Source organism: Odontomachus brunneus, unplaced genomic scaffold (assembly GCF_010583005.1).
Source record: "Odontomachus brunneus isolate Ranch 3 - 2012 unplaced genomic scaffold, Obru_v1 Obru_scaffold_076, whole genome shotgun sequence".
NCBI lineage: Eukaryota > Metazoa > Arthropoda > Insecta > Hymenoptera > Formicidae > Odontomachus > Odontomachus brunneus.
In genome coordinates, this window is record NW_022639526.1 from 441748 (window position 1) to 466086 (window position 24339).

Below are 24339 nucleotides of genomic sequence, written 5' to 3' on the forward strand. Positions count from 1 at the left end.
ACCTCAAGCAATCAACAATAAGGAAAAAGTTGCCATATTGATTTGTAGAACATACTTATTGGTCAAGACGGTCTTGTACACATGCACATGCTTATACACATGCAGCTATGATATTTTGTGTACGATGATCCTAAACCTCGATCCTTCCAGAACGATTTTTCCCTTATCACTTGGCGCTCATCAAAGTGCCTGTCTTCAATTGAGCTCATAAAAAGTTATGAGAACTTAATATTTCTTATTTCCAGGTAGTACATTCATGATTCTTTGAGAAAGTTATGATGTAACATATATCTCTCGTGAAATTTTATTAAATTCGGAAAGACGTCGAATATCTCGCAGATTATGTAACACGATTTTATATCACGAAGAAACGATATAGAGCGCGCAGAATTAATTAAAATTAATACTTAATATTTTTATGTACTTTTCATGTTTCTGATTCTTGACGAAAATCATCTTGTCATATCTCCTACTGTATTTCATTGAATGCGAACAATACTTGTCTGAATTGATGGATTGGTCGTTCAGTGATAGTACACTTACAATTCCACCAAATGCCAAGCATAATTTTCTTCGGATGCAAACCGGACTTCGAAGTGATTAATGGCGATTCACCTCGTTTGCCCCACGACCTTTTACGCTCAACATCGCTGTAAACGATCCTCTTCTCATCGCCTGATTGACACATTGCACTGAACTAACTTCCTAAAATTTGCATTTGAATGCCATCTACTGAGAAATCCGAACGTACTTTCTGGAGAACTGAATTGATACGAGAAGTTTGCTAAGGTGGATAAATGACTAGCTAACATTGCGACATTGCATATGTTTAATTAATATAGATGATAGAAACAGAATTTCTGCCAGAATTGTTTGTGAAATTTAGCAAGAAAGTCTCTGTGCGGAGCTCATTCAGATTAAGGTCAGTCATTTCTTATAAAAGTAACTATGGTAGACAGAGAAGACCAGCGACGAGAGAGAAACGAATGTATAATATTCTCGCAATCCCAAATTTGCTTGCAGATATTGCTAGAATGCTATTGCTATAAATTTCAATTTTCTAGTAAATACAAAAAAATAGCGATAAATTTTAACTGTGACTTAAACTTAAAATTCTATCTAAACCAGCGAAACATTTTTGAGCGCAAAGTACGATTTTCACACACTGAGAGAAATTATCCGATAAAAAATTAACAAATGGATATTTCCGACCAAAATATCGATGAATTTTTGTATCTGATCAGGAAATATCCGATGAAAAATATCGGTTCATAATTTTTTAATCGGTTTATCTGATGAAATGCCGTTATGATCGGAAGTATCTGGCAAAATTTAACCGAATATCCTGATCGAAAATATCTGTTTGTTAATTTTTATCGGATAATTTCTCTCAATACATGTAATATCCCATGATTCCCATGATCTTCTGTGAATCTATGATTGCTAACGTATGATATCATATGACGAAAGTCACACTGCGCGCAGAGAATTACAATGTGCAAAAAATATGTCAGCACTTTCTACGATATTGTAACATTTCGGGAGGAAGTTTCACTAGGATACCGCGGGCATTGCAGAGTAAAAGTTGCCGATGCCTATCGCGCGTTATAATTTCAAAGAGAGAGATGTCGAGACGACGCGCGTGCCGTGGTATCGGCGCACTTTCGCGATCCCGCAACGTGCGAAAATCGCGTTAGACGGGGACAGAAGGGACGGGAGGGAGATCAGAGCGGGACTCGCAGGAAGGAGAGGAGAAGGAGATTCCTCTCGTTCCGTGCTGAATTTAAAATGGACATCCGCCTTTCTCACGCCGAGGCATCACGTGGGAAGATCGATTCGAGCAGCGAGTGTAACTGGAACGTGCGTAGTTCCTGCACGCTGCTGCTGCCTAGCGCGTGCGTTATCTCCAATTGGAGCGGCCGTTTTAGCCGTGTAAAAATACATACCCGAAGCGGCAGATACGCGTAACATGACGGATGTCGTCGTAAAGATGGACGAATACAAGAGAGAGAGAGAGAGAGGGGGGGAGAGACGGCCGGCAAATAAGGGAGGACGATCGGCCTTACATGTACACGCGGTTGTTGCGATAGGAAACTTAGCCTCGATCCGAGTATTAGGTCCACTTAAAGCGATTAGCACGTTTTACACGTCCGAAGAAGGCCAAAGAGATCCCCGGTGCTTTGATCGCGACAATTATTCGATGACTCGAGTAACTCCCGAGCTGAAGTTCGCGCAAACGAATCCACTTAACTTCGCCGGCATGTGACTTAATTTGATGGAGGATACGTCGATTGTAAAATTCATATCACCACGTGACCGCGACCGCGTCGACAAACGTTCAAATCGTGAGTGTGGATATTAAATGATCTAATATAATGACGTTAGAAGGACATTTACTTCAAATAAATGTGTCGTACAAATAAGTGTCATACAAACACGAGCGAAACAGACGTTAATTGCCTGAAAAATACAAAAGTAGAAAATATTTCACTTAATATAAAAATGTCTACCTATGCGGTAATTCTTACATCTTGTAAAAATTTACTATAATATAAATTTTTTCACAACAGATTTCTGCGCTCTTACAGGTGTACTTGTTGGTTTTTTTATTTTTAATCTCAGAAAGCCTTCTAGATTATTTTCTTGAAAAATATTTATTTAGAAAATTTATTTAGGATAACACGCCAAGAAAAAAAATACTTGAGAACATTTGATTTTGCGGGATATAAAATTTATTCACAGAAATGAGCTTCATTTCACAAAGAAGTGAGAATAATAAGAAACATGAACTTTATATGCCATAAATTCTCAAGTGCTTTTTTTCAGCGTATACTTATTCAGAATATTTATTCTAAATATTGATTTGGAATATTATTTTACGTAGGAGGAGAATTCCACAAAGTATCTTATCGTACACCATGTGGATGCGACAAGTACAGTTAATGTCGCTGATATCACAGTAGTCACGATTTTTTATCGGACGACACTCGAGGTCCGCGGCAATATTGGCGTATACAATCGAATACAATGTGTTGAACATTTAACGAAACCTACCTATATTGAAGAAAACTTCGGGCCAAAGTGTTGATTCCGTCGGCTGGAATCACTATTGAGCGCGCACAGGCCGATCGTTTACACAAATGTCCGTGTTTGATTGCCGGCGGTTCTCTACGAGGCTGAATTGCTTATTTGAATGCAGCAGTGCATGTGGCGTGCTTCTCTGTTTGCGGTTGCAACTCGCAAAGTCTCGGAGGAAACGTAGCGCGCGGCGATGTGCGTATGTGTGCGTGCGCACGATTTAGCGAGAAATTTAATTGAATTAGCCCGTGAAAAGTGACGAGAGCGAGACGCGAGGCGTTAATCCGCGATCCGATCGTCGCGCTAACGCGAGTGAAACTATTAATCACCTTCTTTCGCGAAATAATTAATGCCCTGTGCAAAGCGTGTGCGTGCCGGCGAAAAGCTTAGAATTAATCTCGCATTTTCTTCTGCATTATAAATAGTATTGTTCAGGTGCAGCTCGCGTAACCAAAAATTTACAAAGCGAGAACGATTCGTTCGCGATCTACTCTTCAATGCTTCCTCGAGATTTAAAAATTTGAATACTAAGAGGTATTAATCTTGTTCGGATTGTGAGGGACAATTCGCCTGCTCTCACAGAAAAGACGCGGAAAGAAAGTATCGGTCGATCTCCACTCCAGTAATCCCTCGAATTTTTAAAGTTTCGAGCAATGAGAAATAAATATTAATAGATATTAAATATTAATTATTTGCTAACAAATAATAAGGTAAATAAGAGCCAACAGCCGATTTCAGAGACGCATTAATCAATTTAACCGACATCAATCGATGTACAATGGCTGATAATTACATAAATTCAAACGTTTCGATCATATTTACACAACATGCGATGGCCATTGGTGTTGAGTCTGGCAGTTTGACTGTTGGGTAAGTTTGAAATTTATTCTTAGTGTTTTACCAGATTATAATACAAATTTTTCTTTAATAAAGGCCACAGTCAACCCGTTAGATTTAATTTTACATTCGCTCCACTTGGTTCCGCTGCGTGATATTTTTTTTTTACCTTTGATGCGTTGTAAGCGATGTTTATAGACTGCGTTTTTTATGTACTCTTCACTGAAGAGGGTCTAAAACAGGACCGAAACGTTTGAATTTATGTAATTATTAGCCATTGTACATCGATTGGTGTTGATTAAATTGATTAATGTGCTTTTGAGATCGGCTATTGGCTCTTATTTGCCTTATTATTTGCTAGTTTTTACTCTCGTCAAGAGCCTTTAACTTGTTTCATTATTATTTGGGCGCGAGAATGCCTACTTTGATGAATACGGTGCGACAAACAGGTATCAGTAGTAAATTTATGAATTAAACTCGCACCTCTTGAACGAACGCGGCGGAACGGAGATCCGCGGCGCGATAACGGTGCTCTTCATCGCGATTCCGGCCGATTGCCGGCGTCCGGTTTCTGGATTGAACTTTAGCGAGCCGCTGGGCCGAGCCGGCCGACTTGAAACCGCTAACTGTTTCGACGAGTTCGGCCTTGACTGCAATATTGCTTCCGTCAGCGGTTCTCGAGGAAAACACGGCCCGGCGATCGCGATAACATCGTACCGCGTCTGGCTAAGCGCGTCGCTTTAACCCCTTTTTGCCCATCAATCTCGATTTCTCACCTCTCATCCCCTTGCGCGTCTCATATTTCACTTCGTGGGAGACTGAGTGCGTCGCGAAAGTCGTCTAGGACGGTGACGTTCTCCCGCAGTCGGTCAGAGTTGCATAAATCGTCGAGTATCAATTAGAACCGTGTTGTGGGTAGTGATAAATTATTAACAACGCGCAAATGAGTCGTTGAACGCGAGTCAATAAATAATAAACATTCGAGATATCGCGCTCCACCCATACTGAAAAAAAGATTTGGTTATCAAGGTCAAATTTTGGTTAGAATGGAATTAACCAAGTGTTTGGTAATCGCAGTCAAAAAATTTAATTGCCGCTATTTTGCTCTGCTTAGTGACTAAGTAAAAGTATATTACGAAGAAAGTGAAGTAAAATAACGGCAATTAAATTGTTTCGTCGTAATTACCAAATATTTGTGGTTGACCTCATTTTATATATAACCAAATTTTGATTTCGTCAATCAAATCCTTTTTCCAATGCAGCATTCCATCCGAATATCTTTCTCCTTCCTTTTTCAGTATCTTATTAAAAAAAAAAGTTTTTTTAATGTTTGTGAACGTGTGCGTGGGACACACGTGGCTCTGAGTCACGATCTCCCACGGAACGCAACGGTTCCTCAAGGCCTCTGCTCGTCGAAAACGATCATGACGGACGATTTCGCGCAATTCGCATGGACGAGCGCTCGGACGCGACCCGCGTAGGTTTTTCCTTATGCAAATTCACGGCCATTGTGTATCGCGCACGTACGGCAAGGAGGGGGGGGGGGGAAAGGGAGAGGTTAATTGACGCCGATGTTATCTGTGATGGGATTATCGCGGTCGCGATCGCGTCTCGTTAAAAGCGGCGAGGAGCGACGCTGGTGGATGAAAGTAAAAACACTGGGAAAATCTCCCGCGAGCCTTTCTACGCACTTTCGCTAATCAAGCGAGATTTTCCTTCCACACGGAATTGAATGGCAACGAGAAATCGAACGTCGCGCGGTCATCACGACTTCACAGCGCGTCTGCCGAAGAACGGGGAATTTTGTCGGATGCGCCGGTGCGCATCGGTGCGTTCAATCGCGGATTTGCACGTGTAGGAAAAAAAAAAATGCACAAACGTGGCGCACGTGTGAGCGTCGGGAGCGCGCGCCCGGGCGAACTTCGACGTGCTGCTCGAAATAATTGGAGGATCGCGTTCAATGGATAGTTCCGTTGCACGGTTCCGCGACTCGAGAACCGAATGTAAGAGTAAATTGCTGAAGTGCGAATATATTCACTAGGGATTACACGGCGGGTGGACGTTAAAAGAATATTCGATGCGCTCGGGATACATCTGGCGCGGCTGCTTTTGGCAAATGGTCAGGCCGTGATTAGTATTCGAAGAGAGAATATTATGTTTCAGTTTGTTAGTTGAGAATGTTAGACCTAGACCTCGTTTTTATTGTCAATCAGACCTAGAATACTAGTTGTTTCTTTGGTATAAATTCTTTTCGATTTTACTATACTGAAAAATTGAGAGAGAGATATTCTTGTTCTTAAAAAAATCCTCTAAAATAGACACCAAATGTAAAATATAACTTCTAAACATAAGATTTATTCCTCTAGTTTTGAAAAATTCTCTACACAAAGAGACAAAAGTTTCTCAAAAAAAGAAAAGTAAATCTTATATTTAGAATGTTTTATACTTGATGCTTATTTTAGGGGATTTTTCTAAGAACAAGAATATTAATTTTTCAGTATATGTCTTTAGTGGTTAAGGAACAGTAAAGCTATAATGTGTTTCTTGCTTTCTATTTCTTTCTCTTTATCTCTTTCCGACTCAAACCTTAAAGCCTGATCTACAATATGTTCTTTGCTTCCTGCTTCTTTCTCTTTATCTCTTTCCGACTCAAACCTTAAAGCCTGATCTACAATATGTTCTTTGCTTCCTGCTTCTTTCTCTTTATCTCTTTCCGACTCAAACCTTAAAGCCTGATCTACAATATGTTCTTTGCTTCCTGCTTCTTTCTCTTTATCTCTTTCCGACTCAAACCTTAAAGCCTGATCTACAATATGTTCTTTGCTTCCTGCTTCTTTCTCTTTATCTCTTTCTGACTCAAACCTTAAGCTTTAAGCCAGAAAAAACAGAAAACAAGAAATAGAACGCAAAGAGCATATTGTTAGGCTTTAAGCCTAATCAAGCCTTTTTTGTTCTTTTTTTTCGTTTAAGGCTTAAGGTGTGAGTCAGAAAGAGATAAAGAAAAAAAAAACAAGAAGCAAATAACACATTGTAGATCAAGCTTTAGTCAGAAAAAGACAGAGGACAAGAAATCAAAGAGCATATTGCAGATTAAACTCAAGTTTCGCTAGAAACATAGCAAATTTTTTAATAGCACACTTGAGTTTCTGAAAAATCAATATGCAATGAAAGGATAATTAGGTGAAAATTGTTGAAGAAGAGCAGTTTCCTGATTATTTTCAGTGTCGGTTGGAGCAATCTCGAGCAATCAATCTCGAGTGGCGCGTTCATATTTCGTCGGCCGGCGAGTTGTATTTCGCGAGCACGCTCTTACGTCGATCGTGGCCGCGCCGCGGCATCGATCTTCAGCACGCAATGACGTTGACTCAATCGCCTTCGCCACGAATTAAATTGATCCCGATCCGTGGGCCTCGGGCCGAATTATCGGCCGGGATCGCCGAGGAAGAGTGGAGTCAATCGCCGACGATGACTCGCGGATTCCCCGTTTCTCGTTAGCGTTCGTGCTCATCCCAATTTCAGCGGCGAGTTATTCAGCGCGGCGGTAAGATAATCACGGGCCCTTTATCTCGATCCCGCTCATGTCGACAATGACGCGATAACGATAACGCGCTCGCACCCGTTCGCTGAACGGGTTGACCACCGCTGGCGACGCACGTGTCTCACGGCGCTCGTTTCCGTGTGAAAGTGGAGAAAACTCATCTCCATCTGTCGAGACCGACGCGCAACCCGCGGTGGTCCGGAATCCAGGCGCGTCTTGATGACACCTCGGGAACCCGGAAACGGTTCTCGCGCGCCGCTCGAGACGTCTCACACGTCGACAGTGGGTTAATGACGGATGTAATCGTCGCGGACGAAGTTCGCAGTGCGTCGTGACGTTCACATCCGCCCCTTTTACCTCCGCGTTAATTATCGTGGCATGTGTGCATTACCAAAACGCTAGACATTATTTCGACATTATTTCGACATTATTTCATAATTACGTAATAAGTCAACTTATTTCATTGAATTGCGTAATAAGTCAACTTAGGATTTGCCAGGTAAAATCTAATTATATCTTCATGTCGCTATATATACAGAGTGCTTCAGAAATAGTTGGCCAAACTTTGCGAGAACGTAGAACGGATTGAAATGAGCAAGAAAGTCCCATGTCGTTTCGCAATATTCGCAATAAATCTCAAGATATTAATTAAAAAAGATTGAATGATCACGTGTGATATAATAAATGAGCTGCAGTTGCGTCATCTGCCGTTGTATATTTATAGATTAGGGCAAACAGAACAGTCCTCTACCTTTTTGCAAATGACCACATAGATTTTTAGATATTAATTAAAGAAAATTTATGCATTATGTAACAATTTACACAATCATATAACAAATTTCTTTAGTTAATATATAAAAATCTATGTGATTATTTGCAAAATGGTAGAGGACTTTTTTGTTCAGTTTGACCTAATGTATAAATAACGGCAGACGGCGCCACTACAGCTCATCTATCATATCGCGCGTGATCATTTATCAATTTTTTTAATATCTTGAGATTTATTGCGAACATCGCAAAATGGTATGAGATTTTCTTGCTCCTTTCAATCCGTTCTACGTTCTCACAAAGTTTGGCCAACTATTTCTGAAGCACCCTGTATAATAATATAAAACAATGCACGCGAAGGAAGACAGGAGATCGTCCATCAAAGCGACGCATAAATTGCTTCGCAGAATTATAACGTCATGAAGATACAATCTTTCCATGTTTTGTCTGGAAAATCTAAAATTACTTATTACACAACCCAATACGTTTCATATAAAGTTATCATGTTTTTAACTATTTTATATAATTTTCGAGTGAGTGACATGTTGTTTTCCTAAAATCGACCAATACTTTTAGATTACACGTGTAAAATTCAGATAACAAATTTTTTTAGTTAAAAATAGTTTTAATCTGTAATGTATGCACCATTTTGTTTCACAATATTTGTCCATTTTTCGGATAATTTCATGACTCCTCTCTCGTAAAAGTTCTGAATGTTTTCGGCAAGGAAACGACCCAAGTAGTTTCAGAAAAGCTAAGCTCATACCATTAAGGTATAAGCTTGTACCATTAAGATATAAGCTCGTACCATTAAGGTATAAGCTCATTCTCGTAAAAATTTCACGAGTGAGCCTTCTCTTTCACACTTTGCGAATACATCTTCTCGCTATTTTGGCCGTAGGACAAAGCGGTTTCGCGCCGGATCTTGTTCATAAAATGCGTCGACGATCCGGCTTACATTCCCGAAAATAAAATTCCACCATCCTGCGGTTTCCATTGAAAAGACGCCCATCCCGGCAGGAGAGGAAATAAATGACCGGCCCATCGGGGTTAACGAACGTCGTCATTACGCCGCGCGCGCGCGACTACGCTCGGATTTTGTGGCCGTGTGCGAGTACACACGGCGACGCGAGAAAGTAAACGACCTTATCGACTGGCAGCTGGTGCTCAGGTGTGACGACGTCCGGTAGAAGGTCAGCCGCGTTGCTTTCTAGCTCGGCCAGGTTTTAATTGGGACGACTAAACGGGGGAGGAAGGCAAAAGTCATTGTGGAAGATCCGAGCTTACTGCGAGTATCGAATCGTAGTCGCGAGCAATTATCGCGATTACTGCGAAATATTACGAACTGATGTTGCGAAGTTGATTATATTCGACAATTATCATAAATTATGTAAGAATTAGCTTTATCAATCCGAGATGTCGTGTTACAATTATCGACCGTTAAAGTAACAATGAAACAATATACCTTTTCGAGAAAGAATAACATATACCCTCTATAAGTTTGGAAACACAGATAAAAATAAGGATATTAAAGTGGATATTTTATTATAATTCTGTTTCGCGCTTACCTTTATAAGATCGACATTTGGTAGAGCGAAGTTTCAAGTTTAAGAACCCACTTTCTGTATTGCTGTGCAATGAAGTTTAATGCCATGAGCAACCGAAGTTAAAATACTCAATTTTACTTAACCCTTAATAATACGGAAACACAAAATTGTAGAGAAATTTTTTTCATAAAGTAAATTGTATAGAAAACTTCAAGTTTTTATACGGAAGAACTAAAAATTTTCTCGGATTTTTTCTTGCGTTCGTGGCATATCTCAAATTGAGAAGAAGATTTTCTATTTTGTCCATTTCGTTTTCATAAAGACCAAATTACACTAACGATTGGCGATTGACGATTGCAGATTGGAACTTGACCAATTGGAACAAAGCAAGCCAAGGTTGAAGCTCGTTGATTCGTCAAAATGTAATCTTCAATCTTCAATCGCCAATCACTAGTGTAATTTGGCCTTTATGAAAACGAAATGGACAAAATGGAAAACTTTCTTTTCAATTTGAGACATGCCACGAATGTAAAAAAAAATCTGACGAAATTTTAACTTCTTCCGTGTAAAAGATTGAAGTTTTCTGTACAATTTACTTTCTGAAAAAATTTCTCTACAATTTTGTGTTTCCGCATTACTAAGGTATTATTAAAATAAAATTGAGCATTTTGACTTCGGTTGCTCATGACAAACTTCATTGCACAGCAACACAGAAAGTAGATTCTGAAACTTCGCTCTATCAAGTGACACAAATGTCGATCTTGTAAACGTAAGAGCGAAACAGAATTATATATATAATAAAACATCTATTTTAATATCCTTATTTTTATGTGTTTCCAAACTTATGGAGGGTACTGTACGTGCATCAGATATTTGTCGAGTAATGACGAACTGGGAATATAACGGTCCGAAGAGATGATATTACCGAAATGATTGAGATTATCGAGACTGTGTCGGAGATAAGAAATTTCGCATTTCCTTCTTCAGCGAGCGCTGCTGATAAGAGATTTCCTTCCGCCTGCGCTCAAGTCGCCACGTGTTGTACATCCTGCGACGCCCGACTCGAATTAACGCGACTTCTACATTAAAGGGTTTACGCGCGTGTGTATCGACCCACGCGTCCCGTCCCACGGGCACCGCGGACACGAGATAACGATGACGTCCGTCGTGACGTAATAACCGCCGATACAGCGCGGGCGCGACGCGATGGCCCCGCGTCACACGAGTGCGTCACGACGAGTGCGCGTCAGGTCAGCGGACAACGAACGAGTCGGAAGGAACAACTCAGCGATCGTTATATACCTGCGCCGTTATCGGCTCAAGTTCAGTACTGAGCACGCCTCGCCGCGATATCTCGCGTGACAATCGAATGACGCGGGCGAGACACCTGATCTGAAAGAGGCTCGATGAGAATGCTATCGCCCAGCTGCGTTGGGGAGAAATGAGAGAGGAATTGAACGATTTCTCGTGGTATTCGCTTCAGTTTGCGCGCGGTTTTGGTAAAAATAGGAAGCTAAAAATATTTTCAGAAAGAACGATCTTTTGGATTGTCATTCTAGACATGTGACGTGAATATTTTATTAGGAACTCAATTTTGAAGGTCCTGTGCTTCGAAGGGAAATTACATGGAGCATTAAAATCGTTAAAGATCTGCACTGAAAGAAAGAGTTTCGCTAATTTAGCAAAACAAACCTTAACACTAGCAACGAATGGCCTATTGATTGGGACAGCGAATGTCCCCTTCGTGACAACGGATAATTTGTTACTTTCAATTTACTGCTCTAAACAACGCAAAATTACTTTTGTAATGGAGACACAACTAAATAGATGAGAACAAATATAATTTGTGTCTCAGGCAATGTATGTTTGTTAAAATGACAAATGGTGAGAAATGATCTTGCGACGATAACTATTCAATCTGACTAATAATCATTAAACAACAATCGTGTGCTTTTGTTCTGATAATTAAGCCATTTTTCTCAGTATATGCCTTTCTATAAATGAGAATTAAATTATTAATATCTACACATTTTTCTCCTATTCAGAAAACTAATGAGTTAAATTAACTAACAAGTTCTAATTAGCTAACAATTAATTTAAGTGATATTAATGGTTTCACTTAACTGACAAATGAAATCCTTAAAAGATGATTCTTGAATAAAAAATGTTCGTCGTTAAATAAAATCAGAAACTTGTAAATTATTAGGAGGGATTAATATGTCAGAGAACAATTATTATCACGGGGAAAGATGTTATAGAAATGACACTGAGACAATGGAGCCTCTACCCGCGTACTTTCGTCATTTTTACTGCTGAAAAAAGCAGCTGGTAGCCGCATCTGGCTATCGTTCCCCGCGGTTTAATTTCACGGCGATGGTTCGAGGGTTGTCCCGGCTCGCTCACAATGTTGCCGTCCCTTCCTCGCCGAGGGCAGACGACGAGTACACACAGGGAGAACTTGATGACTCAGATTCCACGAGGATACAGAAGTCTGCTCTCGCGCGTGGAGAGAAGCAACCCCTGTTCTGTTCTGTTAAGTACTCCGAGACAGTAATTTTCACACGGAAAAAAAATTAGTTAATTCACGGATACAAATTTCAAGCCAAACAAATTTCAGCTGAAGCAGTCAGAATATTTGGTTCAACAACTGAGTTCAATTGGTTAGACAACTAAAATCAGATCTGTGAATCAATTTTCTTTCCGTGCGAGTCTCTTTTAAGGCCAGCCAAATAAAGTCGGATTTTCGAACATATGCGAAGATGGAGAAAGGAAAAGACCGTGAACCCAACGCGAAAGTTCGCGTTCGAGCCAAAGGATCGTTCACAACGCACTCACGGCACACTCACGCGCCCCGCGTGGCGAATCAAATTCGCGCGACACGATCCGCAACCTTGAAATTATGCATCGTAGAAGTCCTCCGCACGTGTTCAGGATCGCGTGTAGAAAGCATGGCCGAAAGATTCTCGTTGAGGTTCGCAAACGGTCATGCATGTACGTTTGTCACGCGCCGCATGTCCCGCAAACATCTCGTATTTTAACCCCTTGCCCACGTTGAGTATAGGCGGGACTAGTTGGATACCGGGGTAAGTTGGCAAAACCGGTTATTTCTAGTACTTTCTAACAAATTACAAAATTAAGCAAACAAGATTTCTGAACGTGTCAAAAATGGCTTTGAAATCTCTCTGCTTGATTTTAAAATCAAAAGACCGGTAAAAGTAATCGATTTTGCCGACATACGCGGAAAAAAATAATTTGCTGCAACAGCAAATTAATTTGCTATATATGGACAGTTGAATATAATTCGTTTCGTAGCTACTTTTTCTTTGCCGCAGGAACCTATTTTCTTGTTATGATAACAAGAAAGTTTGCTTCTACAACAAGAAAAGTAGCTAACGTAGCAAATTTGTTATAGATGGACAACTAAACATAATTTACTTTAGCTATTTTTTTTGTTGCAGAAGCAGATTTTCTTGTTATCATAGGAAATTGGCTCCTGCAGCAAAGAAAAAGTGGCTAATACAGCAAATTATATTTAGTTGTCCATATGTAGCAGATCTTTTTTTCCGTGTACTTATAGAGTCTATATTCGACGTAGGCAAAGGGTTAAAATACAAAATGGCCAAATAGCTAAAAAGCCTCGGTCTATTGCGCTTCTCTCCAACCGATATTATGAACCAAATTTATTATATCTGACATTAATATTATATTAGTTTTGGTATTGTCAATATTGGTACAACGTGGTAGTAGTATAGTAATTATATAAAACATCATATAATTAATTCGTTATAATATAATAATAATAATAATAATAAATAACTACAATTATAATTATAATATTAAAGAGCGCGGCCAAGTTTAGCTATTTTGCGGCACTTGAAAAATCTGAAATTATTTTTCAATAAAATTGTAGTTATTCATGAGTAGATCGAAGATATATAAATATCAAAGTGATATACGCTCCACAAGTTGGCAGGAAATATTCTAAAAATATGCGTATTTTATTGAGAGTAATGTCGTTAGGACTTTTGTGCAGGAAACCTATGAGGAAAATGTCGCAAGACATGTCAAAGGTGAATGCAACCACGAAGATATAATTTTCGACAACTCAGGCATTTCACATTAGCTCATTTCTGCCATAATTCGGCGAAATTGCAAATTGACCTCGGTTCACGCACTAAGTTTGATCCGCAATATATTCTTTGCTTCCTCTTTCTTTCTCTTTATCCTCTTCTGACTCAATCTTGAGCCTTAAGCTTGATTTACAATGTTATTTGTTTCTTGTTTTTTTCTTTATCTGTTTTTGACTTACACCTTAAGCCATAAACTAAAAAGAGACAAAGAATAAGAAACAGAAAGCAGAGAGCGCATTGCAGATTAGGCTTTAAGCCAAAAAAGACAGAGAGCAAGAAACAGGAAGCGAAGAACACATTGTAGATTAAGCTCAAGCCCTTTAAAAGCACAAGAACCTCAAAATTCGGATTCCAATAAAATATTCATGTCACATGTCTAGAACGACACAACCCAAAAGATCATTTCTTCTGAAATTAACCACCTCTATTTTTACCACGACCGCGCGCAAATTGAAGCATATACTACGAGCAATACAAAATAAAAAACGAAAGTGCACAGAGCGGTGGTTTTGTTGCGAGATCACTATGCCTGAAGCTGCGATTTGGTTCTAATAGGTAATATCATAGTGAAAGCACTGTGCTCTCCAAAGGGTCAACCAAACTGTTCTTCTCGTTCCTCGGGGAGCAACGAGCTCCGGGGGTGGATCGATCTCACTCTTCGCGACACGGAAGCGTCGTGTTTCCACCCCCGGCGCTCGATACCGGCGATACGTTCCTGACCGTGTCGCGACGATAGCGTGGCGGCGTGGTCAGTGCATTCAGCTCAGACGGTGCGACCGCGTCAGTCGGCGTCGGGAAGGCGAACGGTACGGTCATTCCCGATTTCCTTCTACCGTGAGGTGCGCGTGATCCTCGTTCTCGTTCTCGTGATACGGAGCGCTACTTGGGTCTGGCCAAGGGTCTGACAGGTAAAAAATCTGAGGAGCAGATGTGTCGACCGGAGTCACGCGTCACCCTCGAGAGTCACCTTGTGGTAGTCGACGAGCGAGTGCACGGTGTTTAACAGCCGCTGAGATCATCGGGCGTGATCATATAATTGAAAACTGGAGGATACCGACGCGATCACGACGGAGAATATAGCGTTGTGGGAGAACTTGGCGGAAGTCACATTTGGATGATGTGTTGATTCGTTCACGGAGGGCACGGGGAAATATTTCTCATGCATGGAGATTCTACGAATTTAATTTTACTCCAAGTGAAAAGTAGAAATTTAATTTTTTCTCGTCACTCGAGGGACTCCTCTCTTCACTTTCGTTTCTTTTTCGAGGATTCATCACTTGGAGGTTGCGCGCGGGGGAGAATACCGTACCATGGAAGTCGTTTCATGTCACTTGTGTTTGTATATTGAAATCATTAGGAATTTTGACGATAAGTTAAAGAGGAAATTGATGGGTGCGATCAGTTTCTCGCTCAGCATTTGGGAATTCCATATTTTGGCATAACTTAGTTCTGTTGTTGCCAGCGTTGGAACGCGCGTAGTTCGTGCTCGCGATCGATCCGGTTGTACAATGATTCATGGAATTCAGCGAAACGCAGTGCAAAATTCACAGTTACGTGTTTCTTCAGAAAGATACGTAACGAATATCGTTTCTTTGTAATCGCCGCTCGTTCTCGACGAACAGTCGATAGTCCGCCTTTTATTAATGATGAGGAAAATGTTAGCGCCGCTATTTACTTACTGTAACTCGTAGTGCATTGCATATCACGGCATCGGCTTAGAGTCGATACTATGTTCAGGATTGTCAAAGGCAAAAATCGCGCAGACTGCGCCTTAAGATGCTCAGAAAATTAAAACAAGAAGAGAGCTTTTAGCCAAGCTTTTAGCCCCATTTTACGGCATTCGAAATCTTAAGATACCCGCAGAATTGGTCAGCATTTATTTACAACGGAATTAATCGACGATTAATCGGAGCCTGGTAAAAAAAAAATTCTCTAAATTAATAAATAAATATTATGAACTTTTGTGATTCGTATATTGATGAAGATTCATCCCATTTTTTTGCAATATTTCTTGTACGTTTTCTGACGATACTATTTATTTTGACAGAACGTTTCTTTCTCCACTTTCTCCCAAATAGTGAAAGGCTCATTACTTCGATACTTGTATATCTTTTATTCACTCATGTGAGCTACAATTTTATCAAAAAATAATTTAAGATCTCGAATACTGCGAAATGGGGCTAATCATGGACTCTTTGAATAAAAATAATGCCTGTATAACAAATGAAAAGAAATCCACTACATTTGCTATAAATACATGACGAGATTCGATGTGGAGCCTGGCCGTTAAACTTCTTTTCTCGCGATTCATCCCGGAAGAATTTTTATCTAAAGTTTACCTCGCGCTATATATTTTTTTTTTCGTTCGCGTTGCACCATCGGCCTTGGAGAAGCGGCTTGACGGCCTGCCGACAGTTCTGCCAGCAATTTTACGACTGCTGCACGTTCGCGATTTCTCTTTCCGTTTTACGCCAAATCCTCGGTACGCGTCGCGCGAGCAATGAACTGCATGCATTACAGTCGAATTATCCGGGCTCTCGGAACCGGGTACGCGGCTGTTCTGTCAGCCGGCCATCGTATAATCGTTTCAGATATCACTTCCGCTTTCGATTTCGCCGCTGCGTCTCTCTCTCACTCTCTGTCTCTTTCGTTCAGAGCTTCAACGAGCCCGTGGTCGACCGTTTTCACGCGCAACGCGTGTCACCGCCGTGAACGTTTCGTCAAATTTGCACGCGCATCTTCCTCGAGGTTGGGGAAGGTTAGCGAATAACGTCGAGGTGGAAAATCACTCGATAAGAATGCCTTTCTGCCCGAGAGTGACATTAGGTCTGCTTGCAAAAGCACCTTGAAAGACTCTAACCAGTTATTGTTGAGTCGTGCGAGCGCGCACACAAAAAAGACACACACGTACGTGAGCGCACGTGCACTGGTCTCGCGTATCAACGTAATGAGTGACTAACTGAGTAACCCATTAGCGGTGGCCACTCTTTTCCCATAATTCTCTCGCGTGTTTTTTTCTTTCCTTCCTAGTGGTGATAACTGCAACTCTCACGTTCCGCATTGCTGCCATTTTTCTACGTAATTATTATTAATCCAAAAATAATTCAAAAGTCGCGAATGATATCACAAAGAAGGAAAAATGATGTGTTCCGAAATAATTAAGTAAAATTGAAAATTTTCAAGATAAGGTTAACGAAATAATTCTCTTTGAATTCATCCTGTTCTCCCTCTCTCTCCTCTTAGAAAAAATAATAATACCGAATAAGCTCGAGCGATATTTTGATACGATATTTGCATCTTTCTATTTTCGTGTATTTTGCGAATATCAGTTGCAATTCCTAGCCTTGTCAAAATCCCGCCGAACATATCTATCACTGTAGTTCGCACAGTCGCTATTTTCTTCTTATCGAAAATATCGTTAATCCGAGAATAATTCGGAAGTTTCGGGAAACAATATTCGGATACGAATAAATAAACAACGCTCATCTTCGTAATTAATCGAAAATCAAATGGAAAATATACCAGAACAATTGAACGACACTCGCGCTTGTACAATGCTTCCTCGCTTCGCACAACCGCGAATATTAAGCGCAACCTTTTATCACGACATTTTCACTCCCACTAAAAAAAGTAAATATACATCACTACGAAAATAAAAGTCGTAATTTGCGAGGGATGAATGTTCACCAAACGCTTATAAAAAGAAAAAAAAAAAAATACCACGGTATACCTACGTGGGCGGCGGCGAATGCGAGTTTGAATTCGATGGAGCGTAACTCGTGGGACAGTCCGCGGTTTGTGCAATTCGGGGACATAACACTTCAAAAAAATGTTTCGCTGGACCAGATAGAATTCTAAATGTCACAGTTAAAATTGATCGCTTTTGATCGTTTTTTGTATTTGTTGGAAAATTGTCTGCGGTACACGCTGAAAAAAAAATATTTGAGAATTTATTTGTAGGATATAAAAGTTTATTTGACAGAAATAAGTTTTGTATTTCACAGAAATAAATTATATCCCACAAATAAATTCTTCGGTATTTTTCCAGAAATTCTAAAATATAGAGCATCTAGCTCCGGTCTCCCCTATCTGCAAGCGATTTTAAGTTTGAATGAAATGGCAGAGACGAAAGGCAGATGAAAGAAACAGACGAAGGGCTTATATCGACGTCGTTTAAGTCATCGCGAGTGACAGGAGAAGTGAGAAGAGGCTGAGAGCTTCCTTCTTACGGAACGGCGAGCCTCCTGTCTCCTCCTGCGGCCCCGCTTATGGACAATACCTACGTTGCGTAACGCATTCCGCTCGCATGTGTTGCTTTTCACAAGAATGCGTCATGAGACACGAGATCCCAAGTAGAACAGTGCGCGACTTTTGGATATTGGAAAATTATTTTGAAGCTTCTGGACATGTTACTGAGGGAGTAGAGTCATTAACTCGAACCACGGGAAATGTCATTTTGTTATCAGGGATGGAAAACGTGCGACGCGAGCTTCTAACGGAGATCGATTCGCGAGGAGACCGCGCTTCCTCGTGGATTTCGCCGCCTGACGGATCTCCGATTCGACCTGCGCCGAAGAGGCTTTCGTTCTTCTACGCGATATCGCAGACAAGAGAAGCGACATGGCTTCGCCCGTTGTGTTGGATCAATGCTACCGCGAGGAATAAAGTCGCGCAAGTCGCAATTTCTTTTTCTTGTAATTATCTCGAGGCGAACATTGTTTGCAAGCAGCGGGATCTAAATAAAGAGCAATGATAAGTTAAGTTTCTTAGACTTTTTATAAATATTATAAATAGATTACGGCGCGGGTACATGTTAAAGATAGACCACAAGAGTATTTATAGACGGATTTAATGAAGTTCCTTAACCAAGGCCTTTGTTCTAAACGCTCTTTTATCGATAAAAGTAGCTTTCCAGGAGTGCGACCGATTAGACATTAAATGCTTTGAAATCCCATGTGGACTAGTCATGATTTTCCTCCAAGCGTTTCAAAGCGTTTGAACGTCTAATGTCTCGTACTTTAAATGTAATTGAAAATCAATCGAAAGGTTTATGAGCTAAATTTATAGAGGCTTTTATTAATGGAAGAGGGTGCAGTCTAAGGACCTAAAAGACAGGCTCCTTCTCTCTCTCTTTCTCTCCCTCTCTCTCTCATTGGCTCGTCGTTGTTCGCTGGAGAATTCAAATTCATGTTTCGCGCGAATGATCCCCGGTAAGATAATCCCAGATAATTCCCGAGACGTGATATTTGGCTGAGAGAAAATTAGTGTCGCGGCTATCTTTCACTCAACGGTAATTGCGACAACGTCCCGGCTCGACACGACGAAGATTTAATATGCTCGTCATCCGAAAGCGATCGCGCCTTTACGATAATTCCACTTAGGGGAAATTGTTGAAAACGGCCGCCTTTAGCGAAGAAATCAAACGCGATTACATCGGAGGGCGCTTTATAATGTCGTGAGGGAAGGGGTGAAAGCCGTGGACATATGCCAGTCCAACTCTCGTGTCATATCGCGACGCGACGGGGCGTGAGTTTTATCGGAACGAGGCGTCGACGGGCATCGACGTTTTTATCGTTTTCTGTATTCTACTCAATCGTATTTAAGCGCCGCTCGCGTAGGGCCATCGCACTATCGATAGTCTGCTCGCGCTCGCGTAAAATCCAATCGCGAGCGATAATCGAGTCGCTTCCATAAAAAAGGGTTGGAAAAGAGACAAAAATAAAAGGAGAGAAGGAGAGACAGACGGAGCTAATGGGGTGAGTCAATCAGTCCCGTGTGTTTTCATTGCCGATTCTCTTTCCTCTCCTCGTTTAGTTGGGTAAACAGTGCTGAAAATCTGTCCCTTACTTTTCGTTAGCGTGACATGAAACAGAGAGAGAAAAAGAAAAAGAAAGGGAGTGAGTACTTTTGGAGGATATTTTCAATGTAACTCTTAAGGAAAGAATGACGAAGAGGGAAAGGGAGAGTGAGAATATCCCGTCGGGATATTCCGAGCGCGACCGAAGAATATTCCGAGGAAAGCCGGGCCTTTTTTTAGAGCCGGATTCTATTCCGGGGTAGTTCTGGAAAATTTTTCCCCGAGAGAGCGAAAATACGTCAGCGGATATTTCGAGAGAGCGAAGATATCTGGATAATATATCCTTTGGAAATGGTCTCGGCGTATTTTGCATTCAGAATATATGTGAGTCAGACATATTCGATGTGAAAAGGAGACGCGGAGAAACGAGAGAAAGTTCACCGGGCAATAATAGAAGTAATAAGTTAATTAAATTGGAATTATTGTTCCTTGCGAGAGGGAACAAATTTAATTTTTCAGGGGTTTCACGAAGATAAACAACGCGAAGTGATTAGAGATTGACAAGTGAACGTTCTTCCGAGAGACTGGAAAATATTTAATTTCCTGACGAGGGATAAGAGAAAATGGCTCTTCATTTCCCGTAGTATCGATTGGCTCGTCGTTTTTCACCGGGACGTTTCAGACCGCGACGAGACGCATCGCTCCTCCGTAGTTGCGGCGGTCAATTCGCGGCAGATTATTGTCCATTAGCGGAATAAAACGCGACGGCGACACGTAACGAGTTGGCAATTAAGGAGCGTTAACGGTCGCATTGAACCGAGAGGAGGAACGTCACGCGTCACGTTTTTCACGTAGACACCTCGCGAGAGTTCTCGAACGCGTTTAACTTCTCGTTAGTGCGCCCAATTGTCGCCGGGACGTTTTTCACGTCGCGTCGCGTATCCGGGACAATCCGAGCGCAAACTGTTGCGCAATTGTTTCGGTTGCGACGCAAATGGGACTCAAATTGCACTCGTAAAAAGAGAAAAGTTCCGCGCTGGCCGACTGTTTACGATATACGCAATTCAGGATCGTGAAACGGAATTTGTGCGCTGCTTTGTGTGTCAATTGGTGAGTCGTACACTGTAAAAACTGATGTGTTAAATTTAACACATTTCATGTATCCCAAATCATCCACTCTCATTTATGTGTAAATTTAACAAAACAAATGTGTTAAAAAGTAACACGCATAATATGGAAAAAATTAACAAGAATTTAACACTTGAATACTATCAGGAATCACAGGTTGTGACAGATTGACATATTTAATATGTCAATCAAGACATAGATTATGTCAATTGAACATTTTCATTTTATCAAAAGTGTAGATTAATACTTTTCTCAAATGTTAAAGTAACGTTTTATTTTAGTTAATTTAACATTATACATGTATCAATTTAACACAGACTATGATTCCTGACGGTATTCAAGTGTTAATTTTTTCCATATTATGCGTGTTACTTTCTACCACATTTGTTTTGTGTTAAATTTACACATAAATGAGAGTGGATGATTTGGGACACATGAAATGTTAAATTTAACATATCAGTTTTTGCAGTGTATGTTCAATATCATATTTCATTTTCATGGCATATTTATTGTCTCTTCGATCATTTTAGTTGATTGAAGAGACGCTGATGACGTAAATTAAGACATCAGTCTTTAGCTAATACTAATAAGAAGAAAAGGAGGCTAATGACGTAAGGTAAAAAAATCGAGCAAAAGTACTTCTCTTTCGTCGTATTGTTTCTGTTTTATGTTTCGATAAAACACTGTTTAACGCGTCGTTTCACTTCCAATGGCGCGTCGCTCGCGCGTCAGTTAGCCTTTAACGTCGGAAAGGAGAAGGGTTGGCGCGGTCAAGTCAAGAAGTCTCCTCGCGCAGTGCTCGTGCACGATGGGCCTTTTGCCTCGCCCACGTGAGTGTGTTACGCGTGCATATCGGAAGTACAAACACGCACGTCACCTCCGACCTTTCGTAATTAATTATTGGCCCATTGAAGCGCTGCGAGACGGAGGCGTCTCTCCCCTTTGATTAGAGCCGCCCGAAATAAAGTTCAGCGGGGTTCGCGGACTTGTTTTCTTTGTGTCGCTGTAAGTCAGGTGCAAGTATGATCAGTGGCGGACGAGCGTGTCGCTCCTCTGCCCCCGGAGTCGCAAACATCGCGACGATCGATCGATGACCGGAAGGGTTGACTTTTTCGCTTGGAAATTCACTTGGAAAAGTTCGTTCCAGGTGTCCGAATTTCCCCATCGACGTCCAGAAGCAAATCTGGATTCGCACAAGTGGAATAATTTGTACAAATTTAGACTTGCTTCTAGATAATCGCGAAAATAATATAATAATAAAATAATAACTCCCGATATCGGGGAACGGTAAGGCATTTGTGAATTCATGTGTGTACATCAGATTCATTCTTGAATCTCGAATGAAAACTCGCCGATTCAGAGCGGCGAATTCACTCTGCATGAGCGAAAAGTCACTCGAGTAGTCATTCGACTTCTTGAGTAAAATTTCACTGTAGAAATCTTAAAATTTCTTTAGGGATAAACAACACTACTTTGTCGATTAGAGAATACTAAATATTTAGGATTGAATTGCAATATTTCTATCGGGTGAAAATAATTTGTATGTAAAAAAGAGACACAAAAGACAACGCATTTTGAGATTACGCCCAAGTCGAGGAAACTCGAGGGAGGAATTGAGCTCGTGCACTCGCAAGGTAACGACGAAGTGACTCTCCCGACGCGAGCCACCTGAGCCTCGTCGAAACCACTCCAACCGATCGCTTAAACCTTTAGCCGCAGCTGCCGACGAACGTCCGGGACACGCACCGGCTCACAATGATACGCTCCTGCAACTCGCGGCGATCGCGCGCAAACGTCGTCATCGTCATCGTCGAGGCGTAACGCGACGTCGACGATTTAGTGCGCCGGCGACTCGCGTGGCGACAGCTTGACGTATCGGAGGTTCCGGAGGGAAGTCGTCGAGAGACGGGACGGTCGTGAAGAAGACGAAGAAGCGACAGAAGGGAAAAGGGAAGACGAGGAAGAATAAGAACTAGTGAGAACGACCAAACAGAAGAAGAAAACGCAACAGACAGATCGAGAGAGAAAGAGAGCGGCTTCGCGAAGAAAGAACTAACCTGAGGGCGCACAGGGTTCGGAAAGGGGACGAAGAGGGACGAAGAGGGAGGAAGAGGGGGAGAAGGGCAGCTGCGGACGGACGTGGATCCACACGTGGATGCTGTGGCCGGTGTTGGGGGGGGATGACGGGCTGAGCCCAGCAGCGTCGCCCACACCAGCGACGACCGGCGCTGCCCCCGTCAAAGGGGTGAACAAACTGACCCCCTTGCTACTCTGCGCCCCTTGCAAGCCCAGCGGCCACCGGAAGAGCCAGAGCTCCACCCAGTGGTACGTGCAACAGGTAAAGAGACAAACACGAGCGGCGGATGGTGGTGTATATCCGTCGTTTTGTAGTGGCCTGTGTCTTGCTCTCTCTGCTTCTCACGCCGCGCTCCGTCGACGGAAAATTCGCGCACGCGAGTTCCCATACGAGCGGAATCGTCCGGACAGGTAATCGCTCGATTCCACGAGATTACGATAACGCGTATCGCGCGCGCGATAAGATCGACGGCTCGCCTTCATTCGGTTTGTTGCCGTCGAGACTCCGTGATTGACTCTCCTCGTGTCCCGTTTCATTTACGAGAGCGCTTTTGTCGTTGAGCGCGTGTGTCTCGTGTGATTGTGTCCCGTACATACACAGGCTGTATCTGAATGTAGTCGACGGTGACACGGACGTTCCAGTCGAGGAGGATCAGCCGTCGAGTGCCTTCACGAGTTGACTGCATGACACGACGTTCGTGGTGTCTCGCTTCTATATCGCGAGGAATCGTCCCTTCAACTGTCCTTCATGCATTACCCTAAATCGTTGGTTCATCGGGATTAATCCATCGACTCGGTTGGGCTGCGTTCGGAAACATCACCCAAGTGTACCCGTTACGTTGGAGTGAGCGAGATACAAGAGTGAGATAAAAAGAGAGGAAGAGTGCTCGAGTGACGTTTCCGAACGCAGCCTTGGTTCGGATATTTTCACCGAGAAATTCGGGATTCTCCATAGGAAAGAATGCACTGCCCTTACTTATCGTACTTTGAGATACAGCCTGTGTGACTGCATGCGATTAGCTGATAATAAATTGTTTCCGTAACGAATGGAGTGTGCGTTCACATAAGAGAAAAAGAACATCTAAGAATTAATAAATATTTATTTGGATGGATACGCTATAACACTATATTTATTTGTATGCAATATTTTTCGACATTTTTTTTAAGATCTTAAGGAAATCTTTTTTTTCTGAAAATAATTATTTATTCTATTTAAATAAAAAAATTTTGATTTTTTAAAGTAATTTTCATTTAAATAAAAGAGAATTTAAATTTAAGAATTTAGATATAGTATCCACCAAATAAATAATATTATTGATTTTTAGATTTTTTTCTCTCAGTGCAGTAGTGTCAGGATGCACGGTAAATGTAAGCGAGTGCATTGAGTTGCTCTCTCTCTCTCTCTCTCTCTCTCTCTCTCTCTCTCTCTCTCTCTCTCTC

General features: G+C 41.5%; 1 protein-coding gene across 3 annotated transcripts in view; it reads left to right on the top strand.

Annotated features, from left to right (window-relative positions):
* LOC116847271 (ral guanine nucleotide dissociation stimulator) overlaps window positions 1-24339 on the top strand; it is a 46463-nt gene that overhangs the window by 6347 nt on the left and 15777 nt on the right. Inside the window, exons 1-2 of one of the 3 annotated variants that reach the window (XM_032822092.1) lie at window positions 13262-14806; window positions 22537-23161. The exons of 1 other annotated variant lie outside the window; for it this stretch is intronic. In XM_032822092.1, the coding sequence (XP_032677983.1) occupies window positions 22979-23161 (183 nt within the window). In that variant the 5' untranslated portion in view covers window positions 13262-14806; window positions 22537-22978. Of the gene's footprint in view, window positions 1-13261; window positions 14807-22536; window positions 23162-24339 lie in introns of those variants that run through there. One more of the 3 variants, XM_032822091.1, reaches the window with a different exon arrangement.